Below are 22,922 nucleotides of genomic sequence, written 5' to 3' on the forward strand. Positions count from 1 at the left end.
ACATGGATTTCAAGATCAGAGACAACATGGGTTTACTTCAGGGAGATCATGCCAAACTAATCTTATTGATTTTTTTGATTGGGTAACTAAAATTATAGATCAGGGTGGTGCAGTAGACATTGCTTACCTAGATTTCAGTAAGGCTTTTGACACTGTTGCACATAGAAGGCTTATCAATAAACTACAATCTTTGAGTTTGGATTCCAATATTGTTGAATGGGTAAGGCAGTGGCTGAGTGACAGGCAACAGAGGGTTGTAGTCAATGGAGTATATTCGAAGCTTGGGCTTGTCACCATTGGGGTACCTCAGGGATCTGTACTTGGACCCATTCTCTTTAATATTTTTATTAGTGATATTGCAGAAGGTCTTGATGGTAAGGTGTGTCTTTTTGCGGATGATACTAAGATATGTAACAGGGTTGATGTTCCAGGAGGGATAAGCCAAATGGAAAATGATTTAGGTAAACTAGAAAAATGGTCAGAGTTGTGGCAACTGACATTTAATGTGGATAAGTGCAAGATAATGCATCTTGGACGTAAAAACCCAAGGGCAGAGTACAGAATATTTGATAGAGTCCTAACCTCAACATCTGAGGAAAGGGATTTAGGGGTGATTATTTCTGATGACTTAAAGGTAGGCAGACAATGTAATAGAGCAGCAGGAAATGCTAGCAGAATGCTTGGTTGTATAGGGAGAGGTATTAGCAGTAGAAAGAGGGAAGTGCTCATGCCATTGTACAGAACACTGGTGAGACCTCACTTGGAGTACTGTACACAGTACTGGAGACCCTATCTTCAAAAGGATATTGATACCTTAGAGAGAGTTCAAAGAAGGGCTACTAAACTGGTTCATGGATTGCAGGATAAAACTTACCAGGAAAGGTTAAAGGATCTTAACATGTATAGCTTGGAGGAAAGACGAGACAGGGGGGATATGATAGAAACATTTAAATACATAAAGGGAATCAACACAGTAAAGGAGGAGACTATATTTAAAAGAAGAAAAACTACCACAACAAGAGGACATAGTCTTAAATTAGAGGGACAAAGGTTTAAAAATAATATCAGGAAGTATTACTTTACTGAGAGGGTAGTGGATGCATGGAATAGCCTTCCTGCTGAAGTGGTAGAGGTTAACACAGTAAAGGAGTTTAAGCATGCGTGGGATAGGCATAAGGCTATCCTAACTATAAGATAAGCCCAGGGACTAATGAAAGTATTTAGAAAACTGGGCAGACTAGATGGGCCGAATGGTTCTTATCTGCCGTCACATTCTATGTTTCTATGTTTATACACTATATAAATCCACAGACAGTAGCAGGGCTCGCTCTGTTTATACACTATATAAATCCATAGATAGATAGAAGCAGGGCTCGCTCTGTTTATACGCTATATAAATCCATTGATAGATAGATAGAAGCAGGGCTTGCTCTGTTTATACGCTATATAAATCCATAGATAGATAGAAGCAGGGCTTGCTCTGTTTATACACTATATAAATCCACAGACAGTAGCAGGGCTCGCTCTGTTTATACGCTATATAAATCCATAGATAGATAGAAGCAGGGCTTGCTCTGTTTATACGCTATATAAATCCATAGATAGATAGAAGCAGGGCTTGATCTGTTTATACACTATATAAATCCACAGACAGTAGCAGGGCTCTCTCTGTTTATACGCTATATAAATCCATAGATGGATAGAAGTAGGGCTCGCTCTGTTTATACGCTATATAAATCCATTGATAGATAGATAGAAGCAGGGCTTGCTCTCTTTATACGCTATATAAATCCATAGATAGATAGAAGCAGGGCTTGCTCTGTTTATACACTATATAAATCCACAGACAGTAGCAGGGCTCGCTCTGTTTATACACTATATAAATCCATAGATAGATAGAAGCAGGGCTTGCTCTGTTTATACGCTATATAAATCCATAGATAGATAGAAGCAGGGCTTGATCTGTTTATACACTATATAAATCCACAGACAGTAGCAGGGCTCGCTCTGTTTATACGCTATATAAATCCATAGATGGATAGAAGTAGGGCTCGCTCTGTTTATACGTTATATAAAACTCAATAGTTAGAAGAAGCGGCAAATTATATTTAGCTTAAAGAGACACTATAGGCACCCAGACCACTTCAGCTCATTAAAGTGGTCTGGGTGCTGTGTCCCTTTTGCACCTAGTGCTGCAAGGTTTACATTGCAGCTCTAAGTCTGCCCTGTCTACCAGAGAGTCACTAGAGGGCTTCCGGAATCGGAATGGGTCCGTTATCTGACGCTGGACGTCCTCACGCTCTGATTGAGGACCTTCAGCGTCAGATTTTCCCCCATAGGAAAGCATTAATTCAATACTTTCCTATGGGGAGGTTTAATGCGCGCGCAGCATTTGTTGCGCATGCGCATTAGACCCTGCTTGTCGCGGGACAGAGGAGGGGGTGGAGCTTCGGCGCTGGGATCAGATAAGTAAATAAAGGGTTTTTAGCCCTTTATTTACCAGGTAGGAGGGGTTGCGAGGGAGGCAGGGCGATCGGAAGTGCCAAAAGTACAGCTTTGTATTCCTTGCACTACAGTATCCCTTTAAATCGGCACAGTCACGCCAAACCTACCTTTCTCCTATTGTTTCCTCTTCCTCTCTCAAAGCATGTTCTGCTTTATTTCTGATATACTTTTCTTTAAAATATAAGATCAACAAAACACTTCAGACATTGGATCTGTTATAGGACAAATTTGCAGTTGCTGATACTATACTTGACATGGACGCTGTAACTTACATTCACAATAAAAAAATGTTTAAAATAAAAAATACATAAGATCAAGAAGGGACTACTTTGGCTTATTTTTCCTACAATTGACTTTCTTTGACCAACGGAGGAGCCGAGTCAGCTCCATTTCCTGTGTCAAGGAGGAAGGTGAGTATTGTGGGACTTAAGCTCCTTCTTTGGTCAAAGAAAGTCAAGTGTAGCGAAAATTCATAACACAAAGTAGTCCTACTTTATCTTATGTTTAAAAGTAAACTAGATCAGAAATAAAGGAAAGCAGAACAGATTCTGAGAGAGGAAGAGGAAACAATAGGAGAAAGGTAAGTTCAGAGTGACAGTGCTACGTTAAATATAGATGCATATGGAATTCAGATTAGATCTAGAAAAACAGACACATAAATTACTCCAGACTGACCCTCAAACAGAATAAGTGCCGATCTCAGAGCTATTATTGCAATAATGACTGATTTGTCTTATTTAGACTGAGAGCAGGACTGTGTGACAGATGTAAAGTGACACAAGAACTCGCTAAAAAAAAGCAGCAGGAATTCGAGAATGTGCATTACCTCACCCTGCAGCAAATCTCCTCACTCAGTGAGTATACTCCCACTCTCAGTGAGTACACCCATTACCTCACCCTGCAGCAAATCTCCTCACTCAGTGAGTATACTCCCACTCTCAGTGAGTACACCCATTACCTCACCCTGCAGCAAATCTCCTCACTCAGTGAGTATACTCCCACTCTCAGTGAGTACACCCATTACCTCACCCTGCAGCAAATCTCCTCACTCAGTGAGTATACTCCCACTCTCAGTGAGTACACCCATTACCTCACCCTGCAGCAAATCTCCACACTCAGCGAGTATACTCCCACTCTCAGTGAGTACACCCATTACCTCACCCTGCAGCAAATCTCCTCACTCAGTGAGTATACTCCCACTCTCAGTGAGTATACCCATTACCTCACCCTGCAGCAAATCTCCTCACTCAGTGAGTATACTCCCACTCTCAGTGAGTACACCCATTGCCTCACCCTGCAGCAAATCTCCTCACTCAGTGAGTATACTCCCACTCTCAGTGAGTACACCCATTACCTCACCCTGCAGCAAATCTCCTGACTCAGCGAGTATACTCCCACTCTCAGTGAGTACACCCATTACCTCACCCTGCAGCAAATCTCCTCACTCAGTGAGTATACTCCCACTCTCAGTGAGTACACCCATTACCTCACCCTGCGGCAAATCTCCTCACTCAGTGAGTATACTCCCACTCTCAGTGAGTACACCCATTACCTCACCCTGCAGCAAATCTCCTCACTCAGTGAGTATACTCCCACTCTCAGTGAGTATACACCCATTACCTCACCCTGCAGGAAATCTCCTCACTCAGTGAGTATACTCCCACTCTCAGTGAGTACACCCATTACCTCACCCTGCAGAAAATCTCCTCACTCAGTGAGCATACTCCCACTCTCAGTGAGTACACCCATTACCTCACCCTGCAGAAAATCTCCTCACTCAGTGAGTATACTCCCACTCTCAGTGAGTACACCCATTACCTCACCCTGCAGCAAATCTCCTCACTCAGCGAGTATACTCCCACTCTCAGTGAGTACACCCATTACCTCACCCTGCAGCAAATCTCCTCACTCAGTGAGTATACTCCCACTCTCAGTGAGTACACCCATTACCTCACCCTGCAGCAAATCTCCTCACTCAGTGAGTATACTCCCACTCTCAGTGAGTACACCCATTACCTCACCCTGCAGCAAATCTCCTCACTCAGTGCGTATACACCCATTACCTCACCCAAAAGGAAATATCCTTACTCAGTCAAGATTCAAGTCCCTTGGGAAAGAAAACATGTTGGGCACATGGTATGTACATCCAGACTAAATCTTTTGAGATATCTCTTTTTGTTATGGCAGCCAATGAAATGAACAGTTTGAAAGAAGAAAACAGAACCCTTCTTGAAGAACTGAAGACGCTGAAATGTTTGGAGTAAGCAAGTTTTTTAAATAATAATGGGTTCTTATTATCATGTAAAATTTCACACCACAGTAAGCAACAACAACTTTATTTGAGAAACACATAGATTGGTATTCACTACCGACTTGCCCTCTGTTTGAGTTTCTGCTATTTCGTTAGCTTTCTCTTGGCAAGAATGAATATTTTTATATAAGGGGCAATATGCATTATAAATAATTCAGGCTTCTTGCTGTATATGGGAAGTGAAAATTTGCAGAATTAATGGTTTACTCACAGACTGAGAAGTGTGGATAGTTGACACAGGAACTGCAAATTTGAAACCAAGATTGAGGAGCTGCAAAAATAAGTTAGAGAATATTTTCAATCAGCATATTATTACATGTATTATTAAATGTATTATTAAACGTTGACGTTCCACCCCTTTGTTAGGTCATACATTTAATGCATTGATCTTTTTCTTTAGCAACAGAAATCCAAGGTCCTATACTCCTGAAGCAAACCACAGTTCAGACTCACCTCATTCTCACGTAACAGTTGGGAACCCAAAAAATGGTCTTGAGAAGACAAACAAAGATGAAGAGACTCAGGAAAAACAAGCCGATCATCCATTGCCAGAAGGTGAGTTACCCAGGGGGCACTAAGGCTTCACCAAACATTAATTGCAGAGATACTTCAAAGTACGCCTGAACCCAATACATTACATAGTGTCCCTCATATTATATATAGCAGAGTGTAATGTTAAATGGAGGCAGACTAGCTACATTGTTACACCATGAATGCTTCTCATTTCAGAGAAAGGTTCAGCGATTCCACATTTGTCTCCAGGAGAGAAGACGTTCCAAGCCACCAGTGCTGATTTTCGCCTCCTAGAGATGGTATGTGCTATACAACGGAGTTACTAACAGGGTTATTCACTAAAAATGGTAAAGTGAATTTCAAATTTAAGGCCAAAATCGTCAAAATGGAAACATTTTCTGAGTCAGCTGTGTTTTTAGTTTGACTACTCTGGTTTTAAAGGGAGACTATGGATTTTCTAAAGAGGTCAGCTTGCTAAATTGCTTTCTGTGTGAAGAGGGTTTCCCCATTTTTTATTTTACAAAATGTGCAGATTTTAATAGAAATTTACACTTTAGTATTCTGACCTGGTTGCACACCCCTGGCTTTTAATCATACAACCGGTCCTGTTACTTACTGGTTTGGTTAGCTAAGTGAAGTTAAACTCAAGAGGCAGCAATTGCCCAGAGCTGCGTTGTGAAGTCTGTGATTGGACAGCCACAAAGATTCTGGGCCGGGTTTAAAGGGGAGGGCTTGCAAAGGCTGTCGACAAGAGATCTGCAGCTTTTGCAAGCTGTTTGTAAATAGACTCCAATGGAAACAAATGCATAATTAAATGCTAATAAACAGTGAATTATTAATATTATATGGCTAGTGAAGTGTCTTTTTAAATTTGAAATTTACTTTGACTTCTCACTTTAGTACCCATAATAACAAATGATCCAATAGCCCATCAGAGCACTTAAGCCATCAATTGCCATGCTTAGAGCTATATTGAGAATGCTCCTCCTCAGCCTCTGAATATTTCTCCAGGGGGTTACAAGCATTACAGTTAAAGAAGCTGAATGTTGGCAAGGCCTGTGAACAGTAGGTTCATCTAGGCTCACAATGTAACCACGTGCAGTAATCATGTAACCATTACAGTGCAAGCCTGGGACACAGAGGATGAACGCCAATGCACAGAACCACCAGCGAATCTCTAACCAGCTTCATGGGACCATTGCTGTGCTGAGGTCCAAAGGTAGCCAGACAGCTCAAGCACAAGCCCAAACAAGGAGGACCTCAACCAGTGAAACGTAAGTACAATGGCTGGGAAAGGAGAGACACACGAAACTTTCAAGTCTTCACTAAGCTCCATAACTTCAGTAGAGCCAACTTAACAAAAAATTGCAATCCACTGAACCCCCAAAGTTTCCAAAAACATGTTCATCTATATACAGCCATCTCTCCTGAGGTAGACTGCTCAGCTGACATTCTGCAATGTTTGGCCTTATCAAACAGGCACTCCAAGCACCACAACAACTTCAGGTCCATGCATAGGTAATGATGGAATGTTGATTGCGTAAAACTGTAGCATTTTGCTTCTAGTATCTGCAAAACTCACTGCAGAAACAGCAAATCCTGAGGATTTGCAGACTGTACAAAAAGTATTTTTAATCATTAGTAATGCATTATCTATATAACACAGAGTGAAAACAGGGGTCAGTCTCTTTAATTTGTCAGTAAGGAGCATGATCCAGTCTGTTACTCTCTTCCATATACAGATTACACCTGATCTGTGTACGGTCTCTAGAAATGAACACTATGAAAGGTCCAACACTGTACGGCTCCTTCATTGCTCTGTCATGATTTAAAGGGTCACTACAGACCCCTAAAGCAACAGGTCATGTTACTTCCTGCTTTGATTGGCTTATTTCCACTGAACTCAAGAGGCAGTGATTGCTCAGAGCACCTGCCTTGCAAAGACTGAGCTGCATTGGGAAATCTGTGATTGGGCAGCCACAGAAAATTTGGGCAGAGTTAGAAGGGGAGAGCTTGTAAAGTCTGCAGAGATCTGTAGTTTTGACAAGAGATTTTTAGATATATTACCAATAAACAATGCATAATTAAATGCATGCACGTTTTCATTTGGGGTGTAACTACTAAACAATGACTTTCATTTATGGATTTGGGCAGTTAACTCATCAATTAACTCAAGGATACAACTTGCTCAAATTTCACATGCCTTCAATCTTACCCCATTGGTGCCCGTCATGTATACTATTCCGATCCTTACACACTGTGTTTCTTTTTTGCTTCCATTTCTTTCAAACTGTAGACTTGCCTGACTTCTGCTTGCACCCACCGGCCTGTGCAGTATGCTTAAAGTGATACTATGGGCACCAAAACAAGTTTAGCTTAATGAAGCCATTTTGGTGTATATATCACGCCCCTGCAGTCTCACTGATCAATTATCTATATTTTAGGAGTTAAAGCACTTTGTTTATACAGCTTTAGTCACACCTCTGTACGCAGCCCATTTCCTGTTAAGTGAGACCTAATGTTTAAATTTCCTGTTTCATTTAGAATTTCTTATCTATTGCTCTGTTAATATCCTTCTAGTCCCTGCATGAGCCTTCTGTGTGTGATTAAAGTTCAATTTACAAAGCAGGAGATAAAATTAAGAACAAGTAAGTTGACATAAGATTGAAAATTAAACCATTTTTTTTTTTCATGCAGGCTGTGTCAGTAACAGCCGGGGAGGTGTGGCTAGGCCTGAATTGACAGAAACAAAAGTGATTTAGCTTGAAATGGGAGAGATTTGAGCAGTGAGAGTGCATGGGGCATGATATATACACCAAAACTGCTAAAGTTATTTTGGTACTCATAGTGTTCCTTTAATTAAAGAATATAAAGATGTGGATTTACGGTGAATAGATTAATAGTTAATAGTTGGATTTCATTTGCAGGCATGCCACAGGTAGCGGTGCAGACTTCTCGGAGGCTTCTGCACATCTTGAAGCACTAAGTCAGCACTTGGCACAGAAATGTCCTGGAGAACGGGGTACTGGGGTGCCTGTAGAAGGAACAAGCCGACATTTACCATCCAAAAATCGTGAGGCAATGCTAGAAAGGGATGATTGGGAGGAGAGGGAAGCGATGGTGGACTTACATGATGCGTTAGTGTACATGAGGGAACATGGATACCGAGGCAGAATGACACACCCCAACAACAGAGAACGACTCCATTACATCCTAAGCAGGCAGCACCAAGGACTCCGATCACCGCAATCACCTGATGACATCCAAAAGTCTCAAAGAAAAGAGAGACTGGACGATGGGAATCTCTCACTTCTGCAAGTCCTCAGCGCTCGCTGGAAGAACATCAAGCATCAAGATAACCAGAGTAAGGAGCAGGAATGGGAAGACAAAGAAGCAAATTATTCAGAGAGAGAATACCGAGAACACGAAGAGACCATGCCAGATAAGCCCCTCGATCTGTCTGATTCCAAGCGGGGGCAGCATGGCAATATCACCGATAACAAGAAAGAACAGAGAAGGATGTATGAAAGCTACATACCTAGCCCCACGTTCAGCAATACCTCCTCTCCTCCCCCCTGGTTGTCAAGTAGTGATCTTGTCCACTCAGGTGGAAATGAGAATACAAGAGCTGCTGCCATGAATCTCGAGACTGAGCACAACCGAGACAGCAAGGTCTGCTCTAACCAGGAGGACTTTCAAGATGGAGTCATGGTAATACAGGTCTAAATCAATACTAAGCTTCTTCTATTTCATATTGATGGCTAAAATCAGATCCAGTAATATAATCAGTATTAAAGGGACACTCTAAACAAAAATCATGTTATTAATAAAGTGGTTTTGGTGTATAGATCATGCTTCTGAAGTCTCAAAGTTAAATCACTTTGTCTATGCAGCCCTAGTTACACCTCCCCTGGCCGGGACTCACATAGTCTCCCTACACGCTTCCTGAAATAAAAGTCAAAATATTTTAGCTTCTCTTATTGCACAGAATTTGTTTAGAGTTTATTATCATCTGCCCTGTGAATAACTTGCTAGAGTCTGCAGCAGCCTCCAGTGTGTGATTAAAATTTAATTAACAGAGCAGGAGATAAAAACTTCTAATGTAAACACACTGTGCTGTAAGATGTGATTAAAAATGAAATAATTTTTTCATGTTGGCTGTGTGAATTGGGCTGCATGGAAAGACGCAAAAGTGATTTAACTCCTAAAAGGCAGAGAATTGAGCAGTGAGCCTGAAGGGACATGAACTATATGCCAAAACTTCTTTATTAAGTTGAAGTTGTTTTGGTGCTTGGAGTGTACCTTTAATCACAATTACATGTTTGATTTTTTTATGATAGCATTTTAGATTAGGTGTTTCAATGCAAAGGTATGCTGTTAGATAATGTAAATGAACTAATATTTGGTTTGTCCTAATTCAGGAATCTAAATCTTCCTTGGACATGGACAGAGAAGCAGCTGGTACGAAAAGATCAACGAGAGGGCAGAAGAGAGAGCGTGAAAGTGATCCAGGTAAAGCATTAAAAACATTAATCCCTTTAAACCATACATAACCATCATAGTGCTAGCAAAGCAATGATAGCCTGAACCAATTGCTATACACAGAGAGCAAGCCCGGAGTGGCCATCAGGCAAACCTGGTAAATGCCTGGTGAGCCGTGATGGCCATGGGCCAAGGCTTGCAGGAGAGATCAAAAGGCAGCACTGAAGCTATGTCCCTTCATAGGCTGGAAGAGAGATCAGGTTACCAGATAAGTGAGTCAGGCAGCTTCCATTTCTCCCTTTCAAGAGCTCTGATATTGGCAACCTGCAGCAACACTCTGAAACACCGGCGCACACAAGAGGGCCAAATAATAAATGACTTGCCCCCTTTCCCCGTGCAACATAATAAGTGGAAGGGGTGTAAATGTGTTGTTTTTTTTAATCAAATCAAATTATAATCAAATTCTTAAATTGTTTATTTAAGCCCCTACCCTACCTCCTATATATTATTATTATTATTATTATTTTATTATTTATATAGCGCCAACAAATTCCGTAGCGCTGTGCAATGGGTGGACTAACAGACACATAATTGAGATCAGACCACTGGACGTACAGGAACAGAGGGGGTTGAGGGCCCTGCTTAATGAGCTTACATGCTAGAGGGAGTGGGGTATAGTGACACAAACGGGTTAAAGTAGGGGAATTAAATAGTTTGTTAGAGAAGGGTTTATTGAGTGCTTGGTAGGTCATTTTTGACAGTTGCAGGAAAGGAGTCATGGGGTGGGGGATGAGAAGCCTGTATATACAAACTACACTCCATGCACTTACACACACTCTATACACACTACACTCCCTGTACTTACTTACACATACAAACACATTATGCACACTTTATATACTCTATACTCCATGTAAACACACACATTCCTCCTTTTGCACTCACACATACACTACACACACTGTACACCAGATATAAACACACACCACTCCACTATGCACTCACACACACTACTCTACTCTATGTACCCTATAAATACACATATTTTACACATACATTCACTCACACACTCAATACACATACTCTATACCCCTATACACACACACATACACACACTACACCCCTGTGCACACACTATACACCCCCTATACACATGCACAAATATGCACTCTATATATATATATACACACACACACACATTATAATACCTATACACACACATGCAGTACAACCTCTCTACGCATAAACACACTAAAGCTCCTAGATACACACACAATACAACTCCATACAGCCCATAGATAGACACACCATAGAGGCCCTTACATGCACACACAACACACCCTAGGCTCACACACTCTACATGCCCTATAAACACTCACACGCACATACTTTACATCCCAGAAACACATACACACACACACACACACTACAGTCCCTAGCTATACATAGTAAGCTGCAAACAGACCTCTTTACACACACTACAACACATGTAATCCCCCAAACAACCTTAAAACACATGCATAACACACTTTAACAGGCCTGTTCCACTTTTGGTCTCTGGTATACCCAAATTGAGGACACCAGAGACAGATAACAAGCAAACCCAATGCATGCTTGCATTGTGCAGAAAAAAGAAGGGGGAAAAACAGGACATTTTTTTAAATCCATTCCAGAGCACTGAATGCTCTGGCGAGACATCACAATAAATTACCCATGTGAAGAAAGAGGAGGTGCTTCTTAATGCTTGTTAACTGCCCAGGATGAGTTTTTGTCCCAGTATGGCTATGACAGAGTTTGAAAACCTATTCTACAGATACATAGACAGCCGCATAAAGAAAAAAAACTTAGTGGCATGTTTATTATTGAAGTAAGGCATTAGTCTTTATAATAATTAGAATATTTAATTACATTGAATTATTATTATAATTATTTAATTACATTGTATAATTTGATAACTACCCTAACAATACCACTATTATTAAAAACTGAATTTAGAATGAAATACCCAGTTAAGGTCACTATATGCAAATTCCATGAGTTTTCAGTAAAACACCCACAAGGCTTGCAGTCTATGTCAAAGCTCACTGGGCAATAGTGATTGTATGTTGGATTAAAAGTCCCACAGCCAATACCTCACTTATTCTAGCTTTGTTGCAGTATTTCTGACAGGGTGAGAATTTCAGTATAACAGTGTCTGAATCTTGTTAACAGGACAAGCCGTGGACAAGTTAGCAGACGTGCCTTCTCCTCAGGAAGAAGATGAGGACATGTCGTGCAGTGAGGTTTGCAATCACAGTACATAGACAAATCACTCCTCTTGGGTGCATCACCTATTGCTGCCTAGTGCTCAGCCTGGCCTGAAGAAGTAATGATGGACACTGCATTTTCAGAGCTTTTCGAACTTTCCAGAGAAGTGCCATTTAGTCTGTGGCTTCCCTTAATGGCTTCACCTGCTGTACAATGAGCCATACAATAAGCCTTACAGTGTGCTCTACCATGAGCCATACAATAAGCCTTACAGTGTGCTCTACCATGAGCCATTCAATGAGCCTTATAGTGTGCTCTACCATAAGCCGTACAAAAAGCCATACAGTGTGCTCTACCAGGAGCCATACAATAAGCCATTCAGTGTGCTCTACCATGAGCCATACAATAAGCCTTTACAGTGTGCTCTACCTTGAGCCATACAATAAGCCTTTACAGTGTGCTCTACCAGGAGCCATACAATAAGCCTTACAGTGTGCTCTACCATGAGCCGTACAATAAGCCTTACAGTGTGCTCTACCATGAGCCGTACAATAAGCCATACAGTGTGCGCTACCATGAGCCATCCAATAAGCCTTTACAGTGTGCTCTACCAGGAGCCATACAATAAGCCTTACAGTGTGCTCTACCATGAGCCATACAATAAGCCTTACAGTGTGCTCTACCATGAGCCATACAATAAGCCTTACAGTGTGCTCTACCATGAGCCATTCAATGAGCCTTATAGTGTGCTCTACCATAAGCCGTACAAAAAGCCATACAGTGTGCTCTACCAGGAGCCATACAATAAGCCTTACAGTGTGCTCTACCATGAGCCATACAATAAGCCATTCAGTGTGCTCTACCATGAGCCATACAATAAGCCATTCAGTGTGCTCTACCATGAGCCTTACAATAAGCCTTACAGTGTACTCTACCATGAGCTGTACAATACGCCATACAGTGTGCTCTACCATGAGCCATACAATAAGCCTTACAGTGTGCTCTACCATGAGCCATACAATAAGCCATTCAGTGTGCTCTACCATGAGCCATACAATAAGCCATTCAGTGTGCTCTACCATGAGCCTTACAATAAGCCTTACAGTGTACTCTACCATGAGCTGTACAATACGCCATACAGTGTGCTCTACCATGAGCCATACAATGAGCCTTACAGTGTGCTCTACCATGAGCTGTACAATACGCCATACAGTGTGCTCTACCATGAGCCATACAATAAGCCTTACAGTGTGCTCTACCATGAGCCATACAATAAGCCATTCAATGTGCTCTACCTTGAGCCATACAATAAGCCTTATAGTGTGCTGTACCATGAGCCGTACAATGAGCTGTAGTGAATATCTATAGGCACTACCCCAATGTTTTTGTCTCTCTGTGAGAGTTTGAAAAAAAAAAAAATAATAATATCACACAAGGCTCTTATTGGCCTCCATAGAAGACCTCCTCTGCAGCTATGATATTGCATACACTTCTGCATTAGCCATACAACGTTGGATGGCAATGAGAAGATGAGAGCATTGGTGAAAAATTAGCACAGCAATCAGCCCAATTTAACCCACCCTATCTGTGCCAGGCAAGGGGATGGTGTGCATAGGTTCATAGATTCGTAGCCACCAACAATTAGTTGCAGTGGTTATGGTGCCAACAGCTCCACTTTAATTCACAATATAGATAATACATTAAAATATGTTAAACAAATAAACAAAACAAAAGAAAGACATTTACAGTTCCCGCATTTGTTGCATGTCCCTAGGCTTTGCAGCTTCTGCAGTGAGCTCTGCCCAAACGATAAAGTGGCTCAATGTTGTAGGATGCTAAAGACTGCATGGAACATGAAAAATGTTGGCAGGAATTTCCCCTCTTTACATGGACACTAAGCATGCAATAAGCAGTTGTAATTTGTCATGGTTGACTAAAGTAATCATTTATATATAGAACTGCATACTTCTCAACATTTCAAATGGCCAGGGGTAGGCTGTTTTGAAAGATTGTATGTGACTTACAAATAGCAAATTAATCAACTAAAATTTAAGACAAGGACAATGTATCTAATTTACACAGACTGATTTCTAAACACATTTGTTGTAGTTTAAAAACACATTAATAGGAATATTATTGATACAAAAGAGGGACATTAGGATAGAAAAGAAGGGCAGAGTGATTTGAACCAAAAATAGGGACTGTCCCTCCTACATACAGACACTTGGGAGGTGAGGAACCGTAACTTTTGAAAAAGACTGGGAAATAAATGTTTCAATGAAAATGTAGCTTCATTGATGGAAAAAAATATATACATATGTAATCAAAATTATTCAACCCCCATATTGAAAATTAGATTTATTGTCAAAATGTACAGACTTTTAGCTTTTTACTATAAAGAAAATCTAACAAAAGCAATTGAAGTAGCTCAAAACAACAAATGCTTAAAGTGGTTTCCACAAATTCAACTGAAAATGCAACTTAGAATGACTTCTCCAGTCTGAAAACTATTCAACCCCTGAATAGAATCCCTCACAACAGCACAAATATTCAAAATGTGTTCTCTCAAGCACACCTGATGCAAATAACCAAGGGCTTCATTAGTTGTACCAGTTGTACTTGAGCTGGAACACTTAAAAATATCTGAACTGGATAGAGGTTTGTGGATTTGAAGAAGGCGGTTGCAGCAGGCAAACCCAAGAATATTACTGACCTGGAGGCCATTGCTCATGAGCAATGGCTAGGATTCCTCAGGAACGCTGCCAGAAACTGGTGTCTGGCTACGCATCTCATTTGCAGCAGGTCATAACAGCAAAATGGTGCTCTACCATGAATAGGTCAAATCATTTTGAAACCATTATAAGTTGCGTTTTCAGTTGAATTTAGGGAAACCACTTGAAGCATTAGTTGTGTTGAGCTATTTGGATTGCTTTTGTTTCATTTATTCAATGCAAAAAGCTGAACGTCTGTAAATTTTGACAATAAACCCAGGGCCGGATTAACATAGGGGCTGATGGAGCTGCAGCTCCAGGCCCAGGCCCATGGAATAGGCCCATTTAAAAAAAACACACAAAAAAAAATTTTTTTTGTTACTTTTTTTTTTTTACACACTACTCTTAGGTTTGCCACCTGACTGGTATTTTAAGGCACAGCCTGTATTTGAGGCTGCCTGGCCGTGATGGTATTGCAGTAAAACCGGCAATACAAATGCAAATATTTTTCTCAGTATAAACGGAGATTACTCTGCAATACCAGCACCGACCAGTAGGGGTCACTATGTATGGCGAGAGGCAGGGATAGGAAGTTACAGCATATGCCTCCCTGCCTCTCTCTACTCACTGATACACACGGGAGCAGCTACACAGCACAGAAAGTTCAGACAGCAACTCCCAGCCTGCAGAGCCAGACTACAGCTCAGGGAAGTGAGGGATGAGGGGAAAGGCATCAGGGAGACATGGGGACACTGAGACACTAGGGGACACATGGTGACACTGAGACACTAGGGGACAGTGGGAGACGTGGGGACACTGTGAGACATGGGGGCACTAAGACACATGGGGACGCCGTGAGACATAGGTAGACACATTGGGACACGGAGACACTAGGGACACAGTGTCTCCATGTCTCCCAGTGTCCCCATACCTCCCAGCCAGTGTCCCTAGTGTCTCAGTGTCCCCATGGCCCCCAGTGTCCCCATGCCTCCCAGCCATTGTCCCCATGGCTCCCAGTGTCCCCAAATGTCTGTGTCACCATGTCTCCCATTGTCCCCATATGTCTGTGTCCCCATGTCTCCCAGTGTCCACATGTCTCCCAGCCAGTGTCTGTGTCCCCATGTCTACCAGTGTCCCTATGTCTTCCAGCCAGTGTCTCTAGTGTCCCCATGTCTCCCAGTGTCTGTGTCCCCATGTCTCCCAGTGTCTGTGTCCCCATGTCTCCCAGTGTTTGTGCCCCCATGTCTCTGACCCCATTTCTCCCAGTGTCCCCAAATGTCTGTGTCCCCATGTCTGTATCCACAAGTGCCCTCATGTCTCCCAGTCTCCCCAAGTGTATCAGTGCCCCCATGTCTCTGTGTCCCCTAGTATCCTAGTGACACGGGACACACTGAGACATGGGGACACTGGGAGAAATGGGGACACAGACACTGGGAGACTAGGGGACTGGGTGCCATGGGGACACGGACACTGTGATGCATGGGGAAACTGATGCCAGGCTGGCCTTCCAATTCTTTGGACAGACATACTCCCTTTTTGGGCATGTTCGTCCCTTTTTGCAGTTCTGGTCATGTGATTCGCATCAGTGGCCTACTCTTTTACACCGCCCATTGATTTCCTGCTTCACTGGACACTGCTGTTAGGGGTTATGGATTTACTTGAAAGATGAAAGCATAAATTAGATAAAGAGATTACCATAGAGTATGTGTTTTCTTATAGCCGCATCCTTTGAGTTCCCCTCCAACACCAACTCCATCAGATACATGACGCTTGAGAGGTATGACTGTTTTAGTGTTTTTGGTCGAGAAGATTCTGTAATTAGGCCCCATCATAATTGTCAGCACCAGGTCCACTGGGCTCTTAATCCGGCCCTGAATAAACCTGCTTTTCAATGCAGGTTGAATACCACTATACCACTATATATATATATAATATCTAAGAAATATAATTGTTTCTCTCAGGTAGAAAGCTACATTATAATGGGATATTTCTTTTATAGACAGAAACTGAGAGCTCTCAGAATGCCGTCTATGTAAAAGAGAAGATCCAGGACAAGGCTAGGTGGACTCAGAAAGTGACTCAAGGTGAGAGACAAAACCAACAACAGATTGTCAGCTCTGTACAAAGGGTAAAAAAACATAACTGCAACATGGCATAGCAAGACATAACGGAACAAAAGCTTACAATTAGAGAGAGAGGGGCAGAACTAACCAAAAATGTAAAGTGCATTTAAGTGATGAACTGTTTAATTAATATGTAGTTTTTACGAAGCCCCCCTTTTTTAGTGTGAGTTTGTATTTTTTTTTTTTTTTTATATAATTCTTTATTTTTTTTTCAAATTGGCAGGGAGACAGAGACATGACATCGGAATACTGGGTGTTACATGTTCCCAGATTAAATATCATAATATATCGGTACAAAATGCTTACAGTAGATACATGCAATACGATTTATATTGATATGAAACTCACATAGGCAAAGTTGTCTCCGTCCGCCAAGGGTTTTTCCATTTTTACAGAAATTAACTTTATAATAAGACATAGTTGAACGCGAGACTCAATGGTCCAGCCTCTCGACAAAGCAAAGATCTGCGATAGGTTATTCACTATGTGCAGTACAATGAACCTTGGCTGAATCGGGCCAATGTCTATTAGTATGTCTTGCAGCATGAGTCAACCCCTTGGAAGTAGGGTTTTTTTCTAAACAAGAGAAGAGAAAGTCTCACCTAGTGCGCGGTCGTCCCACGGGTCCCATATCTTGTGGAAGGTTTTAGTGGACCCCCGTACCCCCGATGATCAAGTCGTCCATTAGTCTTATCTCTTTATTCTAGCTATAATTTCTGTTGCCCCTGGGGTGGTTGGCCGTAGCCAAGCGGCTGCTGCCGCCTTCCTAGCCGCTAGCATGATCTTGTGGATAAGCTTTTGTTCCGTTTTGGTCCATCCCTCTAGCGACCTGTTGAGCAAATACACCCAGGGATCTAGTTCCGGGGTCCTGGAGAACACCTGCCCCAGGAGGTCTTTAACTAGGTTCCAGAATCTAATCATACTAGGACATTCCCACCACATGTGTAGATAAGTACCCTTGAGGGCGCAACCCCTTCAACATACATCCGTTGTGGTTTTGTGCATTCGGAACAACTTTACCGGGTAGGATACCACCGGAACATCATTTTGAAGGATTGCTCCTGGAGGGTAACACATACAGAGGTGGTAGCACTGGCCTCCCATATCTCCTGTCATTCCACCCCCTCCAGTACTTCACCCAATTCCTGTTCCCACTGGTCGGTATACTTTAGTCAGCCCCATTCTCTCGCCTCTGAGCAGAGATGGGCGTACAGCAGCGTGATCATACCCCGGGGCAAATTCTCTGTCAGGCACCAGCGCTCCAAAAAAAGTCAGTGGTTGTAAAGCAGCGCTTCTAAGGTGTGGGTGTTTTACAAAGTCTTTCAGTTGAATATATCTAAAAAAAAAAAAAAAAAAAAAACGCCTGGCGTGAGGTGCCTCCCCTGTGCGAGGTTGTCGAATCCTACTATTTCGGTGCCTTTGTATAATTGGCATATTCTCTGGATTCCTGTTTGCTCCAAGTTCCTAGAGTCTCTGGCGGTCATGCCTGGGGTAAATGCCTTATTATGAAGGTAGGGCATCAGGGGAGAGGGTGAGGATGCTAGATTGTATTTTAGGTGTGTTAGGTTCCAGTCATAGTGAGTTCAGGATCGCTGGGCAGGTGACTCTGATCATGGGTCTATGTTCTTTTGGGACCCACGTGGCGAATTGCGGGAGGTCGGCACCGATCATGAGTGTGTGCCACATCGCCACCTGCGCTAACTGGGCAGCCAAGTAATAGTAATATAGATAGGGCAATCCCAATCCTCCCCTTGTCTTAGGTCTATAAAGGATCTGTCTAGATATTCTATGGCGTTTGTTTTGCCATATACAAGCACCTATGGTTTGTTGCAGTGGAAGTAGCTGGGCCTTAGTTAGGTGTATGGGCAGTGCTTGGAACATAAATAAGATGCATGGCAAGACATTCATTTTTACGGAGTGAATCCATCCTATCCATGAAATCGGCTTATCCAGCGACTTTTCAAGGTCTTTCGTCAGGGTTTTCATTAATGGGGTGTAATTGTGGTGAAACAGTTTTCCGGGGTCCGCGGTCAAGCGCACTCCCAGATATTTAAGAGAGATGCTCGATATGTATGGTATGTTCGTCCCCAATCGCCACCGTGTCCGCCACCGGCATTCCCACTGGGAGCGCACTAGATTTGGTCATATTCACTATGTAGCCTGAGATTTCCCTGTAGCCCTGGAGGATTTCCTGCAGTGCCGACATGGATTGGGCTGGGTTTGTAAGTGTCAAGAGCACATCGTCGGCATATGCCGAAACCAGGAATTCCCTTACCCCCACTGTAATTCCGTGTATTCGTGGATGTTGCCCAAGTGCCTGTAGCAAGGGTTCGAGATACAGGATAAAGAGGAGTGGAGATAATGGGCATACCTGCCTCGTGCCATTATGAAGCTGAAAGGGGCAGAGGGGGGCTCCCGGTACCTGTACTTGTGCTCTAACGTTGCTATACATTGCTCTAATGAGTGCATGAGTAGACCGAAGTGGGCTAGGACTTTGAATAGGTATAGCCATTTTAATCTATCGAAAGCATTTTCGGCATCAAGTGAGACAATCAGTGAGGGTGTGTGCGTCTGTCTCCATATGAGGTCAACGTTGCGATGGGTATTTTCAAAGAGCTGTCTGCCAGGGACAAAGCCGACCTGGTTGGCATTGATCAGGGATGTTAAGTAGGGGTTCAGTCGGGAAGCCTGTATTTTAGCCAGGATCTTCATGTCATGATTTATTAGGGAGATTGACCTGTAGCTTGCTGGTTGCATCTGGTCTTTCTCTGGTTTAGGGAGCAGCACTATGGTAGCTAAGGACATGTCGCGCTCCGGTGTGCCCCCCTCTCTAAGCTCCTTGAACATCCAGAGGAGGTGGGGTGTAAGTTATTTTCTGAACGCCTTATAGTACCCACCGTTGGGGCCCGGGGGCTTTATTTCCCTTTAATGCCATTATGGCTTGGCCTGGCCTATTTCTTCTTCCATAATTTCGACTGCCAGGGCTTCCCTGGCCTCGGGGGGAAGTGTGGGCAAGTCTAAGTCTTTCAGGAAGTTGCTAATAGTCACCTCTTCAGTCATTGCCCATCCTACCGACCCTGGAGAGTGGTTATAAAATTGTTAATAGAAATCTGCAAAGACTGTGGCTATCTCAGTTGGGGTGGTTTTGGTCGAACCGTCTGGGTGTTTAATCGAGGTGATGTGTTTACGTCTTTGTCGGGGATTTAGGGTTCTAGATAGTAGTGTGTCCATTTTGTTTGCTTTTTCATAGAATGTCCTTCTCGAACGGGTCATGTCTTAATTTCGTGTCTCACAGCGTCAAGTCTTTGGAAGATTGCTCCGTCTCAGTGTGTTTGATGCGCTTGTTCTAATGTGCGAAGTTCAGACAGAAGCCGCTCGAGAGTTTGGGATTTTAGTTTTTTTCTTTCTAGTGGCTAGGTGAATAAGTGTACCCCTTATCACTGCTTTGTGGGCAGCCCAGATTGTACTCGCTCTCAGGTCCGGGCTATCGTTCGTAGAGAAGTACTCTTGGATCTCCGTTCTAATCTGTTTTGTGATGTCCTCGTAAGTAAGTAAGTAAGTAAGGATGTATTCCTCCTCCAGGACCATGGGGTCGCCCTGCATAGGTTGCCTAAAGTTAAGGTCACCTCTGTGTGATCTGACCACACGATTGAGCCCACCTCCAAGTTCGTGACCCGCGTCATACAGTGGTTGTTGACCAGGAACATGTCTATCCTGGAGTATGTGCCGTGCGGTGCTGAGTAAATGGTATAGTCTACCATTCCGGGGTGATGCGCCCTCCATGCATCCACCAGGCCCGTTTTGGTTATAAACTCATGCAGTAGTTTATCTTGTCCTTCACGCCCCTAAGACCTGGGCACCCCCCTGTGCGCTCCTGTCGACGGCGGGACACGGCATCGCGTTGAGGTCCCCCCCACCACGACCATGCCATGCGGAAATGCCTGTATTGTCAGTTGTAAGTGATGAGTTTGTATTTCTTAAACGAAAGTAGAGAGGGGTTTAGTTGGGAGGAGGGTTCGTGCAGCCCAATAAATGCTTCAAGGTGACAGTGAGAGGCATTCATATTAACAGAGGATAGGCATAGGTCTTTAAAGGAATTCATGCAAAGCACTGGTTTAAAGTATGATTATAGAGATAATACACAGTGCTTCAGTGACCAGAAACATCAAACAGAGACACTGCTTTTGTCCAGACTGTTTATTAGTAACTATTTGTCTGGTCCCAGTAATTTCTAACAGTTCCTCCATCCCAGCAGTGCTGGTAATTACAGTAATGATGAAGCAATTTAATAGCTACCGATGTTGACAGGCATTCCAGGGTAATAAACCGTGTCTACCAAGTAATTCAAGCTGATACAGTCTTATTAAAACAACCTGTATATTTTGTTTCAGGGAGGATGTACCCTATGTCCACAATAAAACTGCAAAAATGATCAGGGTCAATTAGTTGCCCAGTTTTTATTTTGTGAAGAGAGAAACAGATCTGCATAAGGCATTCATCACCCATTGTAACACAACTAATTGTATTTATTCCCAGCCTCTAAGAAACACTTGAAAAAGAAAAAGAGAGGACATAACTATTCAGCTGAGAGCGCGTCTTCCCAACAAGATGGAAACCTTGAAAAGAGCAACGTGTTCTCCTGAATGGGACTCACAAGCGACACCCTCTTACCTTTCTACAGGATGATTGAACAAAATGGGTGAAAAGGGGACAATTAACATGTATAAAGCTAAGATAACCTTCTAGTCACCTTCACATAATCCGCAGTAAGGAGATTGCCCAATACTGCCAGAGGACACCTCTCACAGGCCTGACAATGAGCAGAGTAATGCAATGAGAGTAACTCAATCAGAAGCCCACATACTCTTCACGGACATTCCACCTATTTATCAATCTAGCACTCAGGTGCATTCTAGGTCCAAATCTAGTCTTCATGGGTTTTAAACTACTCTGTGCTAAGTCTCAGATGTTCTTGCAGTTCTATAAACTTCCTTAATTATTTATTTTAAAAATGACCTAGTTGTGATGCAAAGATAATATCTATCGCACGCTGCTACATTGTAACGATCTCTATTAGTTTGGAACCCATATTCTGTTCAGTGGGCCCCTAGTGTTTGGAGCAGGTATATCACATTTCTTAGTATGCAGGTAATTGCTTTCAATAAATTAAGCAATGTCTTGTCCAGGACTAACAAGACACCTTAGATGCAGGAAAGAAATTGTAAGGGCTTAGCACAATTAATATTAGTATTTATTATATTAAAATTACAGAATGGGTCACCCAGCTAAACTAAGGACTTTCATAAATTAGTTATGCAAAGCTGGGACTGTAAAACTGCAATCCATGCAGTCCGTAGACATGACACCTAAAAAACTGGCATTAAATACGTAATCATCAATACTCCCAAATTTATTTACAATACAATACAATACTCCCCAAATTAATTTGTTGTTTTCTTTGAGCACTTAGATTGTACACCTGCCCTTGGGAAAGGGAGTATTTGAATATTAAGGTGCTAATCATTAATACATTTCCACTTTTGGTAAGATGTAAGATTAGGTGAAATTATGTATAGAATTTATTGAAAAGTAAATAAAATAATATAATGTCAGCTACAAAATTATTACATTTTGTTTATTACAAAAAAAACTATTTTTTTTTTTTATATACTTGCTTCATATGGATAAGCGTTTTGTTTTTGTATTGGCCTGGGCGTCTAAATTCAGACTAGAGAAACGTGATTAGAGCCAGCACACTCCACAGCCCAAATACAAACTATATAAAAAATGACTTTTATACATATATACCCTGAATGAAAACATGCATGCATTTAATTATGCATTTAATTATTGGGGTTATATCAGCGGTGTATTTGCTGCGAGACAAACAAGGCATTTGCCTTGGGCAGCACTTTCCAGGGGGCGGCAAAAAACGCCACCCCCAAATGCCCCGATAAGTGGGGCTTATCCTGATTCCCCACCTAAAACAAATGAGCATTATTGAGCCTTACTCCTATTATCACACGCGTA

At 42.3% G+C, this 22,922-nt stretch overlaps 1 protein-coding gene across 1 annotated transcript in view; it reads left to right on the forward strand.

Annotated features, from left to right (window-relative positions):
* Positions 1-22,243, forward strand: part of RBBP8NL (RBBP8 N-terminal like) — a 58,961-nt gene extending 36,718 nt beyond the window's left edge. Inside the window, exons 5-14 of the mRNA XM_063459591.1 lie at positions 3,247-3,359; positions 4,693-4,765; positions 5,217-5,371; positions 5,546-5,628; positions 6,452-6,603; positions 8,257-9,040; positions 9,751-9,841; positions 12,023-12,093; positions 16,769-16,853; positions 21,429-22,243. Of these exons, the coding sequence (XP_063315661.1) occupies positions 3,247-3,359; positions 4,693-4,765; positions 5,217-5,371; positions 5,546-5,628; positions 6,452-6,603; positions 8,257-9,040; positions 9,751-9,841; positions 12,023-12,093; positions 16,769-16,853; positions 21,429-21,535 (1,714 nt within the window). The 3' untranslated portion in view covers positions 21,536-22,243. The remainder of the gene's footprint in view (positions 1-3,246; positions 3,360-4,692; positions 4,766-5,216; positions 5,372-5,545; positions 5,629-6,451; positions 6,604-8,256; positions 9,041-9,750; positions 9,842-12,022; positions 12,094-16,768; positions 16,854-21,428) is intronic.
* The last annotated feature ends 679 nt before the right edge of the window (positions 22,244-22,922 follow it).

This window comes from Pelobates fuscus, chromosome 6 (genome assembly GCF_036172605.1).
Source record: "Pelobates fuscus isolate aPelFus1 chromosome 6, aPelFus1.pri, whole genome shotgun sequence".
NCBI classification, from domain to species: Eukaryota; Metazoa; Chordata; class Amphibia; order Anura; family Pelobatidae; genus Pelobates; species Pelobates fuscus.